Below are 18449 nucleotides of genomic sequence, written 5' to 3'. Positions count from 1 at the left end.
AAATATACCAAAACTATCATGAAAACGGTAAGTGTCGTATATCTGCACAGACTAATCTGGGACGACACTGTACGCACATGCATTTAATCCCATTTTCACACAGCGCGGTTTATAGGGATATAACGGGATCCGTAAATACCGACATTCTCGGTTCCATCTTGGTACATTTTGGCCGGTTCTGGTATTCAAAAATACTTCTTATGTCATAAAGATGAATTAAGCTAAAAAAATGAATGTAATTGTTCGCATTTATATTCTTTCACTAGTAGTATTTGAAGTAGTCGTAATAGTAGTAGCAGTAGAAGTAGTGGTAGCAGAAGAAGTAGTAATACTAGTAGTAGTAGTAATAGTAGTAGTGGTAGTAGTAGTACTAGTAGTAGCAGCAGCAGCTGCTGCAGCAGCAGCAGCAGTAGTAGTAGTAGAAGTAGTAGTAGTAGTAGTAGTAGTAGTAGTAGTTGTTGTTGTAGTAGCAGTAGAAGTAGAAGTAGTAGTAGAAGTAGTAGTAGTTGTTGTTGTAGTAGTAGTAGTAGTAGTAGAAGTAGTAATAGTAGTAGAAGTAGTAGGACAAGTAGTAGTAGTAGAAGTAGTAGTAGTAGTAGTAGTAGTAGTTGTTGTTGTAGTAGTAGGTTTAGTAGTAGGAGTGTAGTAGTAGTAGTAGAAGTAGAAGTAGTAGTAGTAGTAGTAGTAGTAGTAGTAGTAGTAGTAGTAGTAGTCGTAGTAGTAGTAGTAGTCGTCGTAGTAGTAGTCGTAGTCGTAGTCGTAGTCGTCGTAGTAGTCGTAGTAGTAGTAGTAGTCGTAACGTCGTAGTCGACGTTACGTGCAGTAGTCAGTAGTCGTCTCGTCGTGTCAGTAGTACGTCGTAGTCGTCGTCGTCGTCTAGATCGTCTAGTCTATCGTCGTTACGTCGTCTCGTCAGTCGTCGTCGTCGGCGCCGTAGTAGTCGTCGTCGTCGCCAAGTCGTAGTGGTGGTCGTACTGTAGTAGTAGTCCCGTTTAGTTGTAGTCGTAGTCGTAGAAGTCCGTCGTTGTAGTTAGTATGTTGTTGTTGTTGCTGTAAAAGTAGTAGTTGTTGTTGTTGTTGTAGTGAAGTTAGTACACAGAAGTAGACCGCTTTCCCTAATCAAAAGTGTGTCATAATAATTAATCCTAACCCGCTCATAAAAGCTTTTCCCCTCGATCGACGTGTTGGTGACTTGAATAGCATAAATCATGGAGGATTGTGAGTCAGCATGTATTATAAATAGCCTCCATAGCTCGCTGAAAATCGCGGCAGTATGTTTGCATGCATCAGTAGTCACAGTGCAAAAGTTTAGAGCAAATACTAACCCAATCGGCGTCAGTTTATGAAGTGGTGTTATAGAGGATGTTAGTGATGGCGCGCTACGCGATATTCGTCCTTGCAGTTTGTGAGTATCTGTTTGTGTATGTTACAAAATTATTTCATGAAAAAGTGTACGTGTTCGTGTATCAATCGTTAGACCAAAAGAAACATTATGCTTACTTTTACATTTGTATGTAGCTATTGTTTATTTGTTCCGTATAGTCATATTTGTTTTCACTTGCCTTTGTATAGTCTTACTTCAGTGTATTAGACGGATTGAAAACGCATGCTAAACCTAATACAAAACGTTCAAATTCGCTAAAAAACTGCAACGTGTGCAAATATTGTAAAATATTAGAACAAGGTGTTTATAAACTTGAAAGATCATACATTCAAATTTACCTGTCCGTTCAGCGACCACTCACCTTTTTTTCTACGTTGGTTAAGGTAAATAAAGCGGTTAATCTGTTTAAGCATGTGTATAGTGTCTATCTATTTGTTTCTCTTTCTGTTTACTGAAAACCGCTCTTTCGAGTATAATAGGCAGGGGAAATCAATAAACAATATAATGTTGATCGATATAGTAAAGATTAGTGCAAACGTTCAGAAAAATTGGTATCAGAAAATAAAGGGAAACAAAGAAATGTGTACAATGACACATACTTTTCGCATGTACAGTAGTATACGTATTCATGAAGATTTGCTCAAAATGATTTTGGTCACACTGTTTGGTCCTTCAACTAATACGTGTTAACATGTTGGTATATCGGCTTAAATTGACCGCTGGAATGGTAAAATGTGAAACGTGTTGAGTACCATGTGACTTGAGCAGCGTTAGTAGGTTTTTTCTGTCCGAGTCCACTCCACAGTTTAATGGAACGATACATTTTGAAGACGGGGTTTATTGCATATGCGTTAAGTGTCGTTCCCGGTTAGCCTGTGCAGTCCGCAGAGCCTAAAAAGGGATGGCAATTTCCGTTTAAACTAGTTTTTCGCAAGAAAAATACTAACTTTAAATTTAACATTTCATAAAAGCGGTAAATGTCTTGCCTGATAACTCATGTACGAATGACACAAGCTTATCTTGGGCAACACTTAACGCACATGGATTAAACCCCGTTTTCCCAGAGCGCCATTTGAATATAATGATTATGGTGTTTAGAAGGCTTGCCGCGCCGCTATACTTCGACCAAACACACACAGTCAGTTCACCGTTATTTTACACCTGCATACATGTAGTGTACAGTGTTATAGTGGATGATAGTTATGGCTCGATACGCGATATACATCATTGGTATATGTGAGTTACTGATTGTATGTTATATGTTAACTATATGTTCATTTTCAATTATTATACAATTTTATAAATCGTAACAATACATTATGCTTGTAAAAAAGAAACATTAACCTGTATTTACCTGTCTCCGTATGTTGACCTGATTATTGTATGCCTTAGGTAAACAGCGTTACACAAAGTTAACACGCACTTGCTGCAGTTAAAAGTTAAGTTTAGTTCGTGTTAAGTAAACTCTCTTCGTTAATAAAAAATACAAGAATACTTGTATACTCCTGCAACGGTCAATCATTCCAGCTTCGAACATGTTATAAATACAAGCAATGTAGATTTATTGATACAAAGGAACAGGACTATTAAATCACGCATTTTGAATCAATATTCAACGGATTGAGTTATTGAGTACAGGTAATCAATGTCGGAACCTTGTCCGCTCTGTTTCTCATTTCTCTTCTTTTCTTGATCGACTGTTGGAGATAAGGCTAGCCCGACGTTGTTCACATCAATAAACTTATTGATCAGGCATATCATTCATGTTGATTCCAAGTCAGCGCGGATGCCGTGCCGTTTGAATACAGTTGCGCCTCGCTCTGTAAAACTGTGCTTAATGCAGTTTTCATAAAATGTCATCCCTTATAAGCCCTTGCAGACAATACAGAATAAACAAAGACAACATTTTTCGCTCTTATTGTTTTTGTTTCGTTTAAATGAACTATTTTCCCAGCAAATATAATTTAGGTGGAAGGTGTCGTCCCTGATAAGCCTTTGCGGACTGCACAGGCTAATCTGAGACGGCGCTGTATGCAGATGCATTAAACCTTGTTTTCATAGAGCGGGGCTCAGTAACCTATGCGAGGTATGAATTTGTGTCCATATTACCGTAATCGGTTTGATGTAAATATAACTATTGTGTATGTATAACCATCTTCAATATCCGACGTCCGCTAAAATAGCCCATTAAATGTATTGAAAAAGGAATATAACATTGTTTCATTGCATGCCATCAAGTAGTCTGGACACCAATGTAATTCCCTATTAAGTAAAACCCGGCTACGTGCCATCTCGGAAAAAATAGCACGAACAACTCTGAAATTGTGAACATTCCCGCCGTGAGATCTTCAGATTTAGAAATATGGGTCTTTCAAATCGCTTGTTACTTAATTCAACAAACCCATCTTAATATTAGTCAAGGTGCAAGTTTTCTGAAATGTTCATTATAAGGGATTATTTTATTTATTCAGATGACACATTTTTAAAAGGACATTGACGCAACTATCATTCCCTTGGAAATCGTTCAGAACGCAATAATTATTTAGGAATTTTGTAATTGTTCCTCAATGTGGAAAATGTCATTTATTGGTAATATATAAAGAAGGCAAACACATCGCTGATGGAAAGTAGCTCTCTTCTTTAAGATGAAATATGTATCAGTGTCGCTTAGTGTTTTGGTTATTGGACGCAAGTTCGATTCCTATACGTACGTGTGTAAACTCATTTTTGCGTAATAATATATGTTTATGTTGTCTCGTTTTGTTATTCCTCTGCTACAAATTCTTTCTAGCGCAAGTTTTATCTATATTTCATACATATGATTTATTCCCTCAGCAAACTTGTTATCTCATTATTTTAAACGAGGATATATACTCATTATGTTCCTTAATATTTCAAAATTCAACGCTAGCTGAGTTCCAACCAGATATTGATTGTGACTTTAATAAACATGCATTTCAATTATTCAAAGCATAGCGATTTACATATTATACATCACTCAAGCTGAGTTTGCGCATTTGTTGAACAAACTATAAATCGAGGCAAACATACTTGATACGTGCGCTCGAGGCAAGCTAATAAAAAGCAGATACTTTACTCTACATTACAAACATAAAGCCAATACTTATATGTACATTTACAAATATTTTTTCTTCTGATTACGGCACGAACTATGATTTATTGAATGTTATACTATGTAAATTGATGAATATATTAATGTATATGACATGCTAGTATTATAAAACTTTAAAAAGTATGTATACATATAGATTTTTTAAGGATGTAAAATAATCATCAATATGAAAACGGCACATTGAACGCAAGCCTGAATAGGATTGTCGCATGTAAAATAAAAAAGCGCAGAATACAAAAAAAACGTATAAAACATATAACGTGTAACCCACATATTACGTATAACACAACTATCGTATAACACAAATATCGTATGACACAAAGTGCACAGAACACAACAGCGTATACAACAATAGCGTATAACACAAATAGTGTATTCAACAATAGCATATAACAAAAATAGCGTATAAAACAATAGCGTATAACACAAATAGCGTTTAAAACAAAAGCGTATAACACCAATAGCGTATAAGACAAATGACGTAGATAAAAAATATTAAAAGCAAATGGAAATTATTTCTGGTAACAGTGTTTGTGATTCCGAATTCAATTTCAAACAAGGTTGTCCTCTGCATCAAAATTCAAGACAAAAGCTAAGAATTTAAAATGCTTTAAGTACTGTTCATATATAAATCGACCTCATTTAATCTGAACAATCGGCATTTCAAGGCGCCTCTTAAACGATATTATTTTGCTATTCCGAGGTACCGAATCGGTAATACAGTGGAACCCTCTAAGCCGAACACCCCCGGTACCGAGAGAAAATTCCTGTTTAGAGATGATTCTGGTTCTTTTGGGGATTTTGACACTTTTACTTTAAGAAGGTCAATCACATAGCCTTATGTGGAAAAACACACACAGCAAATTGTGATATTTTTGTATACATAACATTCATTCATATTCCATCACATAAGAACAACACATGTTACTTAATATGTTGATTCGAAAGCAATATCAGTCACAACATATAGCAACATATCTGAGTCGTTGCGTGCGTGCGTTTGTGTGTGTGTATTATTGAATTAATGAACTAAAATCATTATCATTGACTTTATATATGTCAGTGACCTAACAATTATATTCTCTAGTTATGTTTCTTATCTTTGTAAATAATATAATGGCTGTATTGAGTTGCTTCATTGTGATCTATTGTATGTGTATAGACTCGATTTACTTAATTGTTTATAATCTCTATGATATCTTTTGCTCATCGTGAATGGAGGAAAATACAATTATATCTATCTATCAAGTTTGATTTTGTCTTCTAGAGACAATTTCACGCGCATTCGCTTAGAATGAGTTTCGGACAGTTTTAGTCTTTGTTATCTTAATTGCCAGTTTGAAAATCTAAATGAATATCTAAAAGCAACTGATTCAAGAATAAAGCAAAACATAATTTTATATGACAATAAATTAGCAATTGTAATAAACAACTCAACATTGAATAACATTAAGCTTATTAAAATTTAGCATGGCTTCCTACATCAAAACCAAAACACACTTAAGAACCATATGTTTGTTATCAGTAATTATAATCAGTATTATCACTTCTATTGATCGATGTGTACATCACAGGCCAAGTCCCTTTATTAATTTCACGCGTCTTTAATCCGCTATTCAAAAGTTATTGACTCTAGGTCTGGGGAGCAATTAACCGGCCCTGAACGGTTTAGAGAGGTAAAATTACAAATGGAATAACCCAAATTTGATTTAAAGAATGACCGGCATTCGGAAATAAGGGGATTCCGGTCTTGAGTACCAAATATGTAATACATGTGTAAATTGTTTTTATAGTAATTTTCTGTGTGTTACAAAACGCTTAATCATTCACAATCTCTGTATTTGTAACGTTATTTTTTATAGTTTAATTAAAAACTGTTTCCTATATATACTTTTTCCAAAGTTCAACTTTGCTAATGACAGTCCGATCAGTCAGTTGTGTAAAAAGCCAATAGCATGGTTAATGCCGAATTGCCGGATAAAGTACTTGATTACCTAGTTATGGATAATGCAATTGATGCTCGCGTTTGTGGACTATGTTTCTAAGACAACGGCATACGGTTAATGGTGTGTTCACAATACGCCACTGGTGGATGTTCAATATATACATGTATACTCAATTCAATAAGTCAGGCAGGACATTGCTCATAAAGATTATGTCGAATGGTAACCTTTGCGGTATTGAATGATGCTTATATCCAGGTTACATTATACTAAATAATCGTGTTATGTAGGGCTGTACCGTCTAAACAAAATAGCATAATTTCCCTGAAGGCATGTCTTACACTTCAAACTATTGTTCTGTGGTTTTATCTTTTGGAAATAGTGATAGGGCATCAAAATGTGTGCACCGCCAAACCCCTTTGATATGATGAAGTTAGAGACTAAAGTCAAAAAATGCATAGACAAAGGTTATATTCCACTAGAAAACGGCCGAAAAAAAAGTTGTAAAAAAATCGATTTTGAATTTTGTTTTATTTTTTCTTTCTTTGTGCATGACATGACTTTTTATTGCATAAAACGTTTTCGCTTAGAACGGCCTTTACGAAAAGGTATGTTAAGGGAGGGGGTAGGGTTATATTTGCATTTATTTTCGCTTAAAGTTATCATTTTTACATTGAATTATATAGGGAAAATGGTTAGTATATTTTGACCTCCGGGGCGTATACTTATCAAAGCCCAGTGCGGTGAGAACGTGTAAGTTCCAGTAAACAGCGGCGTTCGAACGAATAGGCTCGTGTTTCGGAACGTGGTTATTTTGGAAGTTGTGGTAGTGGTGGTGTTGGTGGTGGTTTTGGCGTACTGATGATAATGGTTGAAGTCTTTAATGTTTAAATAGTTGTAGTAATAATTGTCGTGGTATTAATGGTAGTGTTTGTATCGTTTGGTCTGGTGGTAATTATGACAATGCTTGCAATGGTTGTAATGGTGGAAGTGGTAGTAGTTGTCGAAATAGTTGAATCGGTGGCAATCGTAGATTTGACGTCAGTGTCGGGATTGATAGTAGTGAGGGAAATGGCGATATATGTGTTGGCAAAGGATCTGGTGGAAGTGGTGGTTGAGATGGTTGTAGTTGCAGTGATGCTGGCAGTGTTGTTTGTGTTGGCAGTCGTGGTGGTGGCATTGTTGTTTGCTTTGGTGGTCATGATGGTAGCGGTTGTGGCGAAACGTCTATATCCTGCGATCTGTGTGCACTGGAAGCGCCCAGGTCTCGCAGCCGTTTAATAAGATGGCGACTACGAGGGACTTGTACACTCTGAATTTTGTTGTGAAGCTCATGGAACTTCCTGTCTACAACCTATGTGCCATTCGCTGCAGTCGCCATAGCAATCATTATACGTTACTGAGCGTTACTGCTGTCATCTTTGGACAGGGTAGGTCCCAATAGTTAGTGCTCTAAGCTGGTCAGTCCTTCCAGCTTCTCGCCGTTCAAGCTGGTGTCTGCACTGGTGTTGTTCGGGCTATGTACCATAAACTTTTAATACTTCACACTGACCTTCATCCCGCATGCTCCTTTTCTTTCAGACACGGTTGATCAGGGTTGGATTCTAATGCTGCTGCCACCGATGAGGTTAATGTCATCAGCGAATCTGAAGTTATAGATTGGTCTTCTTCCGATGGGAATTGAGGTTATAGGTTTTCTAGCATCTCCTGCCTTATACGTTCAAGGCAAAGGTCAAACAGGACGTGGACGGATGTCCACTGACGTCCTGAAGTGGTCACCCATCTGTTCATTGACAAGTACTGCGCTTTTGGCGTTTCCGTTCTTGGATGACCTTCGCCAGCCCTTCGTCAATGGGGAACCCTCTCAGAATTTTCCATAGGCCATCATTCCACATGCGTTCGAAAGCTGTCTTAAAGTTTACGAAGTTGAGGAAGAGATCACGTTCGTTTCTCAATGTTGACTCTGCAGTAAAAGATCTGTTCTATAGTTGCTCGGCATTATTTTTCAATCGACTAAGAATGCCGTGTAGCATGAAATTGCCGGGATTGCTGATGGGGCTAATGATGCTGTTATTATGAGCATCACTTTAAAGCAGCCCTTTTTTAAGGGGATAATAAAAGGATGGAGCTAAGCCCTGGTCAACTTCTTCTTCTCCCAGGTCTTCTAGCACAGTTCCTTCATAGCTTCAGTCGTTCTCTCTCATCCAGCCGTTATCAGCTCTGAAATGACTTTCTTTAATCTTGTAATTTCAACGTCTTCGCATCGTCACTTTCATCTTTCACCTTTAGTATAGTTGGATTTGCGTCGTTCTCGTCTGGTCTGGAAGCGTTCTGAAGGAGACTGTGTTTTTTCGAGTTAAAAAGTGCGCTGATGTTTTCAGTCAAGGGCGTTCCCGTTAACGTTTTCTATAACAGGAAGATTGTCCTAACTGCTTTTGTATGGGTTGTTGTTGACCTTGTTATAGTTGTTTGTCGCCTCATTCATTTTCTTCAACACCTCCGTATTCGCTGCCTGGTCTTCTTTTCCAGAGTCCCTGCTGGTGTACTTGCCTAAGATGTTTTTTTGTAGCAGAGGTCAATTACCTCAGTCGATCCTCCTGTCTCTCTTACAATAACTTCTTCGCAGTCACATAGGCCTTTTAGACAGTCTATTTCGCCATTTAGTAGTTCGAACTTCATTCCCGTAATGAAAGTGTAACCTTAAAATTGTTTATCAATACACGAATTATAATCGTTTCAACAATTATGTCATCTCATGACATTATGTTGTCAAACGGTATGCGTTTTTATTATGTTCTAAAAAATGGTTTATGAAAAGTATTTGTTTTTATTACTTTATTACTTAATTTGCGTTCGATTTTAAATCTGATGTTGTTTAAACAACATTCTTATGTATATACATCAATATTCATGCACAGTAATTAAGGACAAACAGTGTTAAAAAATTGAATATCTGTAAACTGGTGGCAAAATCATTTGAGAAAGCGGATTGTTTATTCCAGTTAGTTACGTATTTTGGGTTACACGGAGCTCGATTTGAGTTGGAAGATGGTGATATAGCCTCGTGTAGTTTCCTCGTTGCCTCGATTTGTCACGTGTCGTCTAGTCCCTTTTTAAGTTGATTGGTCTGTCAGCTCATATAACCTTCATACAATTTTCGTGTCTGTCCTCTAATGATGTTTATATGTGTATACAACATTGTATAGTATCATTCTGCATGATGCATCTACATTAAATACTTTATTCAGCATTCGTTTTTAGCTCCACTGGCCAGAGGCCAGCGGGGCTTATGTCATGGTCCTGTGCCCGTCGTGCGTGCGTTAACTTTTTCTTTAAACATCTTCTTCTCCTAAACTACTGGTCCAATTCTGATGAAATTTCTCAGGAATGTTCCTGGGGTTAACCTCTTTAAAATTAGTTAAAAGTATGTCCCTGGGGTCAAATTTGACCCTTCCCCGGGGGTCACAAAATTGAACATATGCTTATATAGGGTCTATTTTGTGAAAACTTTCAAAATCTTCTTGTCCAAAAGCATTGGGCCTATTTCTACCAAATTCGGTATGTAGTGACATTTAATAGTTCTTTACTTATTTTGTTCAAATTATGCCCCTGGGATCAAATTTGACCCTGCCCCGGGGGTTACAAAAATGAACATATGCTTAAATAAGGCCTATTTTGGGCAAAATTTAAAAATCTTGTTCATAATTATAGAGCCAAGAGCAACTAAATTTGGTATGTAGTGACATCTAATAGTCCTCTACCAAATTTGTTCAAATTATTCCCATGGGCTCAAATTTGACCCTGCCCCGGGGGTCACAAAACTGAACATATGACGTTTACCAGGGGAGATTACTGCGGCCGTGTGGCTGTGACCAACAACAACAACAGCATCTTGTAAACATGAGATAAAATCCTGTCATTTAGTGCCATTTTAGAACAGATGGGGACTGATTAAAAAAAGGAATTGAAGTAACAACATGTGTTATGCATGCTTTTTTTATAAACTGTAAAAAGTCGGGTTTTATTTAAATATGTTGAAAGTGACCATATATCCGGATAAAACTATTTCAGATGACATGTTAATTTCATGTCTTTTTCGCAGTGTTTAATCCAGTTTAATAATATCTTATTGATTTTAAAAACACAACTTCCATGAACATAATTATTTCAAAAGAAGTCAATATATATGATACTGCATGGAAAACTCAAACTTTGTATCCAAGAGAAGGTGTTGGAATTAATGAAGTGCAGTATTCTTAACTATCGTATATGCTGCTTTTTAATAACTATTGATTCATTGTTTCAATTGTGAATCGTGACTCATGAATTGTGGATGATTGTCAATTGCATAACGATCCATATATATTTCTGCCATTTTATAATTTTCTTAATGTTAGTCATGAATTGATCTTAGAAGTCAAATGCATTACTTAATTAAATACATTTATAAATATAAATAAATAATCTTCAGATTATCATAATATTCTCAGGCCTGTTGGTCTTAGGGATGTGTGGGTTGTTAATTATATTTTTAGATGATTCTTTACAAAGAAAGATGCTACTATTGTATTTGTTAAAATGTGTGAAAGGCTCTTAAAAGGAAACCAGAGATTATTAACCCTTTAACAAACACTAACAGGATTTTACGGGTTTGTAGCTGACGACTTTATAAATAATTGAGATAAAAGCAGAAATTGCTCAAGATGAACAATTTCTCCTTTTATCACAATTATTTCTACCCTACTTAATCATTTCCTTCATATTCAATTACAATTAAATTGTCGTCTGCAACCTCTTTCAAATTGGGACAGTCCAAAATGTGTCGTTTGGTAAAGGGTTAGGCATTTTGATTCCTATGGGTCTTGTTTATCTGTTTCAAATCAAATGCGTAGATTTGATCTTCAGCATCTAAAAATATGTGAAATAGAAAGAACAACAATATTTTGGAGAGATAAATGTACCTACGTTATAAGCAAAGGACATGTGCAACAATTCCCGGGCTTTTTAGTCTGTTTGGTTAACAGTTTTCCATTTATAAAATGCTCACCCTTCCAACTTTAAGCGCCCAGTGGGACGAGGGATAGAAAGAGAAAGTCACATGTTTGAGTACATTTCAACCCATGCGCATTGCACGCGTTTTTCGCATAAAAAAAACAATGGAACGATACAGGGCCATCATGGCCCTCTTGTTATATAAAGCAGTCGGATATCGCCTTAGTTAAGGCGTTTCCGTTGGTCACGTGGTCCTTTAATATAGCATTCGTTTTTTCATAAAGTCAGATATCACCTTATTTCTGACGCTTCTTTTCTCACAAATACGGTTATTCAATCATGCATTTGATTTATCATGAAGTCAGATAGCACCTTATACAAGGCGGTTCCCTTTCTCACGTAGATGGTTATTTTATCATGCATTTGATTGAACATTAAATCAGATATCACCTTATTTCAGGCGTTTCCCTGTGCCAAGTGGCTTGGTGTGGCTGCATGGATGACCTGCAGAAGGATCAGATGTTTATGGATTGTATGATTGGATACCAGACATTTGTACAACAGGCTGCTCAGACCGGGGGAAATATTGCAACCATGATGTGCAGGTATGGACGATGTAATCCTAAACGAAAGGCATCGAATCTTACATTTTCTGAGGCCCGATATCATTTTCAAATCTTGCGAACCTCGTTTCCGAAAAAATCGAGATGAAAGATTTGAAACAAAAATCAAGCATAGGCTTATTTTGCTGTGATATACAAATGTATGTATTAATGATAAAATATAACGGTTTAGTAAAACCAGTCAAGCGAACTTCTCTCGTGACGTAATTTTGTATGGTGCTTTTTGAAGAACAGTTTATTATTTATTGAAATGACCTCATATCCTGTAAGATATGTTTTCTCACATGGGTTAACAAATATGTTCGCATTTATTGTTGGCGTATGCATGATAAGCGCACTTTGTTTTACGATTGTGATGTACGGCATTATGAATCAATATTTTACCGACCGACAAATAGAAATAATACAATCTCATATGGAATAAATTATTGAAATATGACGCCATTCTTTTTTAACAAAGTCCGTTTGATACTGCACTATATATTCGCTTATGTATGTGCATATACTCGGATATATTTTACACACTAGAACCAATAATGTTAATATTTTCTGTACATTTTTAAATCGGTTTGAATCCTGGGTTAGTTATACATAAACGATCTTGCTACAATTGGCATCAATCGTTTACTGCAATGATCGATAGAGAGGCAATACATTATTGTCCTAGTATTGGGACTTTCTTGCTTACTTCGACTATTCAACAAATAGTTCAAACAATATTTCTCACCTCAATGTCGGCATTGGCGTACGCTTAATGCTCTTGTTAAGGAAAGGAAAAACATATTATTTTTTAGCACGATTATGCCCATGTTTCACTAATACAGAACTGTTTACGTGTAGGTAAATATTGCAACCATGATGTGCAGGTATGGACGATGTTATCCTAAACGAAAGGCATCGAATCTTACATTTTCTGAGGCCCGATATCATAATAATACAGAACTGTTTACGTGTAGGTTGAAATAGAGGTTGACGTTTTCATTCAAGAAATAACTATCGCTGCTACTAATACAGATATCTATTTTCAAATGTATTTATACCAATGTCATCATCGTGCATCATCCCAAAGAGCCAAAAAAATAGCTGCAATTTGCATAATTATGCCTGTTATTATACTTTAATTTGTATCTCTTATGGAGTTGCATATTTATATATATGCAAAGTGTGCGCTTAATAACTTGAGTCAAAAACGAGATATTATGCTGAAATTGTTCTAGTGGATAACAAGCTAATCTAACAAGGAGTTGCATTTGGAACCTTTGTGGGTAAGATCTCTGTTTCGTAAATAGAAGAATTGTGTGTGCTTTATAGCATTAGTGTTGATAAATTTATTTTGTTGTAATTTTAAGTTTTTGTTGACATGAAGATCTAGGGTGGTATTGTTTATTGAGCCAGTGTGATCAATGTCATTTTTAGTAAGGATGTTTTCGGAGAAAACCCGAGGTATTTTCATAGCCAGCTTGTCGTCCGCCATCCGGCATCCGCCGTGCTAAAACCTTTACATTTTGCTCTGAAATCAAAGTGCTTCTACCTCCAACTTTGAAACGTTAAATGTAGATGCACCATGATGAGTTCTACACGCTACACCCATTGTTGGGTCACTAGGTCAAAGGTCTAGGTCAAAGGTCTAGGTCACTGTGACCTCTAAAAACAAATAAATGAAAACAAACTGACAAGCTTTCATTTATTCAAAACTGCATCCGCAACCGAGCGTCGGCACCTGTTATGCGGTGTTCTTGTTACTTACAAAATCGTTTTATTTCATTAAGATGAGCTTGGATGGACATATTGTGCTGAAAGACCATTCTTACATACGTGTTTGAATACGAAGTTAGTTATTAGTAGATAGTTGTCAACCTGTTTTCTTGTGATTGTCACATTTCTTGTTTTAAATTACAAACTTTCAGCTTTTTGTGTACATATGCTTTAAATCTGCTACATATATTTTATGTTTAATACCTTTTTGTCATATATAAGGTGACTGGTCGAACATTTACATTTTAAATTTAAAGCGAAAGGATACTAGGAGCGCTCTATCGTTGGACATGTTTTGTTTTAAATAACCTCTGTCTCACATGTTACACTTACGTTTACGCATATATGTTTGCTTATAAAGCACAGAGGGGCAAGCTGCAATGGGATGTCTCATTGACTTTGGGTCCCGTTGTCCAGATCTGTTGCAAGGTCAGGGCTTAGACCCAGAACAGATAACGGCAATGTGCAGCCAGGCAGCCGGAACCGGTGGTTTTAGTGAGTACATCCTGGGTTTATTGAAGCACAATAGAGTAAAGCATATCAATACTTCTATTTTTAATTTAATGATTTTTCAACGACCATCTTCTTAAATTTCATGTGTAGCATATTTGATTAGAACGTCGATCTTATTAACAAGTTTATGCTTGTTATCACATCATTTAAATTTGTTATTAGACTTGTATCATTGTACGTATGGCGGTCTTCTTCCAAGGGTGTTCAAATTATGCTCCTCGGGTATCTATTGGAACCCATCATAGGGTAACGTGTTCATCGTAAGGTTGAAGTGTAAAAAAATAAAAATATCACGTGACTTATTGCGACCACGACGTTTGATATTTGACATGTAACAGACTAAGTATGATAGTCCTCTACACAGTTTGTTATATCATGGTAACACTTTTACCCCCGAATGGCGAAATTTTTTGAAGACAAGTATCAGTTAAATTCATACTAAACAATAAAGATGTATACACTATAAATTCGATATCGCCTATTTCTTCTTAGATTGTATCATAAGCTAGCACAAGTCAGCTTGGTATGCAGGCATACCAACTGATGCAAGGTGTATTCCCTAAGTCATGTGGTGCGCATGTATCCATGTCAGTAGCAACACTTTTCAGGTAAGACGTGTATGGATGCGCAGAATTGTCTGGCCTTAAGTATGAGTATGGGTGGTTCAGAGCTCCCCACTCCGAAAACAAAGTTTGGATACGTTCCTGAACTGATGAAACAAATCTGCGGGTATGTTATAAATAAACTACATTGAATGCAGTTGCATTTTGTTTTTCATGTGCAATTATTAAAGGCACCATCATGCAACCATATGAATTTATTTTGTTCAGATCACTTTCGGAAGTGATCCGTGGCGTTACACTGGAAGTTAAGAATTTGCAATTATTAAAATAACAATCATGTAACCTTAAAAACTTCCTTTGTACAGATCATTTTCGGAGGTGTTCAATTGCGTTACGCCTCAAGTTGAGAATGAATGCTCATTGGTTGTGGACGGTGTTCGCAACATCTCTGCCATGGTTCAGATGGGCATGCCTCCTGGTTTGATGTTCCCGAAATACGAGACACTTAGGATGCTTGCCAAAGAACGCTGCCCGACGCTGCCAAAAGGTACGCCTGTTATTTCTTTGAAGATAATCACTCAATACCAAAATTATTGTATTATATTAATACTTTTATATTATACTCCCATATGTTCCACCTTAAAAAAATAGAAATTAAAACAATATATATGTATATATCTAAGAAACAATCTCAGAACTCATACACTTTGTTTATTTCGTCATTGATAAATGAAAATACAGAGGAGTGAATAACTGATATCATGTACCAACCTTGAAACAAGGGTGAGAAATATGCGCTTTATTTCAATGGTTTAACAATTTTCACTTATGAAAATGAACAAAGAAAATGCAATGTTCATGTTTATCTTTAGATTTCGGAACATCCCGTTGTGTTTATGACACTCTTCAGAACCAGACTTTCGAGGACTGCCTTAACACAGTAAACATAAATTATACAACTCCGGAGAAAAAGGTTTCCTGCGGGTAAGTTCAGTTGAGACATTAAGTCAAAGCAATTCAGGTCGATGTTCCGTTGTCAAAGGCACACGTCATGAGGATAAATAGCTATGCAATTGTTACCTCACAACGATGTACAGTTCTTTGTGTGTTTGTGTTAACTTGTTAACATTTTTAGTTACGATTAGGAACTATAAACGACATAATTATGAATGTTTTCATACGATGAATGATAATTTTTATATATAATAATCGTCTCGTTATATATTCATTTAGCTTTGTTAATGAGCAGTTATTATATCGCATGTTTATGACGTTAGATGAATGATGTAGATCATAGTATGCTGTTCGTATATATCTTTCTGAAATAATTGTATGAGCTGATACAAAATTGATCCAGGAAGACAATGTATTTGACGATAATCATTACGAATCCTGCATTTCCTGATTGTCCTTTCTCTATTAAAATTTCGGCCTGGGCCTTTATTGAACAACTGTTTGTTAGAAATATGTTGTTCATAGATGTGGAAATGTAGTCGAAAGACTTATTTCGTAGGTTTGACATGATGCCGACATGTTTATAAAAGGCGGACACTTAGACGTTTCATTATAAATTTAATAATACTAAATCGTCAGTTAATTACGGACGATTATACATATTCTTTGTTTATCTCAGAGCTGTTGATGCTCGTCTGGCCTGTGTCAACGACGCCCTGGTAGCTAAGTGTGGGAAGGAACACTACAACGGCATCGTCAACCACGCCGAATATTTCTTCACTGACGAGCCGCTCACCTGTGACCGAACCAGCTCGGCGGCATATGCGTACCTCTCTATGATGACGTCTCTCTTTGCTGTGCTATTTGTACTGATCCTGTCTTAGGTTTAACAAAATAGGTAGCATTATATATGTAAATGGTTATGCTCTTTTTTACAAACCAAAAAATCGATTGGTTATTGAGATATGATCCCTGTATTGACCATAGCCGGAAATGATATCGGTAGATTAACTTTATCATATGGAGTTCAAACAATTTACATTTTCAAAAAGTAATCAAGTGGCAATGGTCAATAAAATGTTAAGTATAAGGTAATTAAAAGCACATCGTGTATTGAAGATCAGCAATAATTAACATTATACTATAAATAGGCTACGTAAAATATAAGATAGCAATGTGCTAAGAACATATTACAAAGCTTGAATATCAGTAGACAATCGGAAAATCGATACAACTTATAAAAGCTTGTGTATATGGAAGTTGTAGATTGTTGACCGAGAAGAAGAAGTTTAGTTCTTGTTTCTGCCTTATTATGATGCGTTCATGTTGATTGTTTCATACGTGTATGTTTTAACAATGTTATATTCCTATAGTCCCTAGGCCTTTACAATATAGATTTGACAGCTTATTAATGTGGAAAGAAACCCTCACTTGCTGCTGAAAAAATACTTTATATTCAAGACACATTTCCAAGTCAACTAATTTAAACGTCAGATTATTTAACAGGAGAGCGTCTAGTCCGTATTCTTTATTGAATGAAAGATACGAATGAGCTTTACAATTATGCAAAGGGCTAAAGACCATGTGAATTTGTATCATACTAAATGGTTTGATATGTTGGGTTTAATTACATGTACCTATATTTCCTCGTTTTATGTACATTTTTCTGATATTGTACCAATCGTAAATCTGATTGCGTTTTTTCTTCGTATGTGTTTACTTTTAGTGTATTTTTACTGAATGTTTAAGTCAGATAGTTGTTTAAGGCAAATAAACGAGACATGTACAGTTATAGTAAAGTAATATACTACACTTTGTTTTATTTGAGATTGCAAAATCATCTTTTGACAATCATTTGAGAGATATTGTACATATAGAAGCAGTAATCAACAATCAGGCTTATACACGTTTTGTCTTTTGTAATTATTCTAAATAAATTTGCTTTGGTATTGTGATGATACCCTTGGTCAATTAATTAATATAAGCTTCGCCATTATTATCCGGGTATAATCTCTTCTAAAGAAACAAAAGTGTATCTGAAAGGGTGTTTCCTTTTTTTAATTTCCACCATATAACCCTATAGAACCAATTTCGATAAGTTGGTATAAAAAAATAAACTTGTAAAAAAAAACTAGTTTATCTTATTTCTTAGATGAACATTACACATGACATAGCAACTACATGTGTTTTCAATCTTTAAAATATTTGTTAACCAACTAACTTCATAACGATTTTAGGCTTTGTAACGTAACAAGTACATGCCAATTTTGTCAGCCACGAGAGGCTTTTTATGCCCCCGGATCGATAGATCGGGTGTATATTGTTTTTGTCCTGTCTGTCTGTCTGTCATTCTGTCCAAAACGTTAACCTTGGTTTAAGTTTGATAACTTTTGCAATATTATTAAACATACCAACTTGATATTTACCATGCATGTGCATCTTATGGAGCTGCTCATTTTGAGTGGTGAAAGGTAAAGGTCATACTTCAAGGTCAAAGGTCAAATATCATTGTATTTTTATTTCCTAAAACTTAAACATTCGTTAAAGTTTTATCATAACTTTTTAAATATTGAACACAGCAACTTCATA

At 35.8% G+C, this 18449-nt stretch overlaps 1 protein-coding gene across 4 annotated transcripts; it reads left to right on the top strand.

The window, feature by feature from the left end:
• Positions 1–1238: 1238 nt before the first annotated feature.
• Positions 1239–17976, top strand: LOC127834396 (uncharacterized). 4 transcript variants are annotated; one of them, XM_052360223.1, is made up of 7 exons: positions 1239–1405; positions 11913–12057; positions 14192–14325; positions 14952–15072; positions 15272–15453; positions 15779–15890; positions 16540–17971. In XM_052360223.1, exons 1-7 carry the CDS (start codon positions 1363–1365, stop codon positions 16742–16744), a joined length of 942 nt encoding a protein of 313 aa, XP_052216183.1. In that variant the 5' UTR covers positions 1239–1362; the 3' UTR covers positions 16745–17971. The 4 variants fall into 4 exon arrangements, with proteins under 4 accessions (XP_052216183.1, XP_052216184.1, XP_052216186.1 ...); XM_052360224.1 differs by lacking the exon at positions 1239–1405 and adding an exon at positions 2467–2620 and having other exon boundaries at positions 16540–17973; XM_052360226.1 differs by lacking the exon at positions 1239–1405 and adding an exon at positions 2470–2614 and having other exon boundaries at positions 16540–17974.
• Positions 17977–18449: the final 473 nt, after the last annotated feature.

The sequence above is a fragment of the Dreissena polymorpha genome, chromosome 6, assembly GCF_020536995.1.
Source record: "Dreissena polymorpha isolate Duluth1 chromosome 6, UMN_Dpol_1.0, whole genome shotgun sequence".
Taxonomy (NCBI): domain Eukaryota; kingdom Metazoa; phylum Mollusca; class Bivalvia; order Myida; family Dreissenidae; genus Dreissena; species Dreissena polymorpha.
Note: the sequence above shows the minus strand (reverse complement) of the source record. Positions and strands in the feature narration are given on the sequence as shown.

Coding starts and splice junctions, on each gene's coding strand:
- LOC127834396 (XM_052360224.1), top strand. CDS start 2,578: ATGATAGTTATGGCTCGATACGCGATATACATCATTGGTATAT. Junction 2,621..11,912: donor GATATACATCATTGGTATAT/GTGAGTTACTGA, acceptor ACCTTATTTCAG/GCGTTTCCCTGTGCCAAGTG. Junction 14,326..14,951: donor AGCCGGAACCGGTGGTTTTA/GTGAGTACATCC, acceptor AACACTTTTCAG/GTAAGACGTGTATGGATGCG.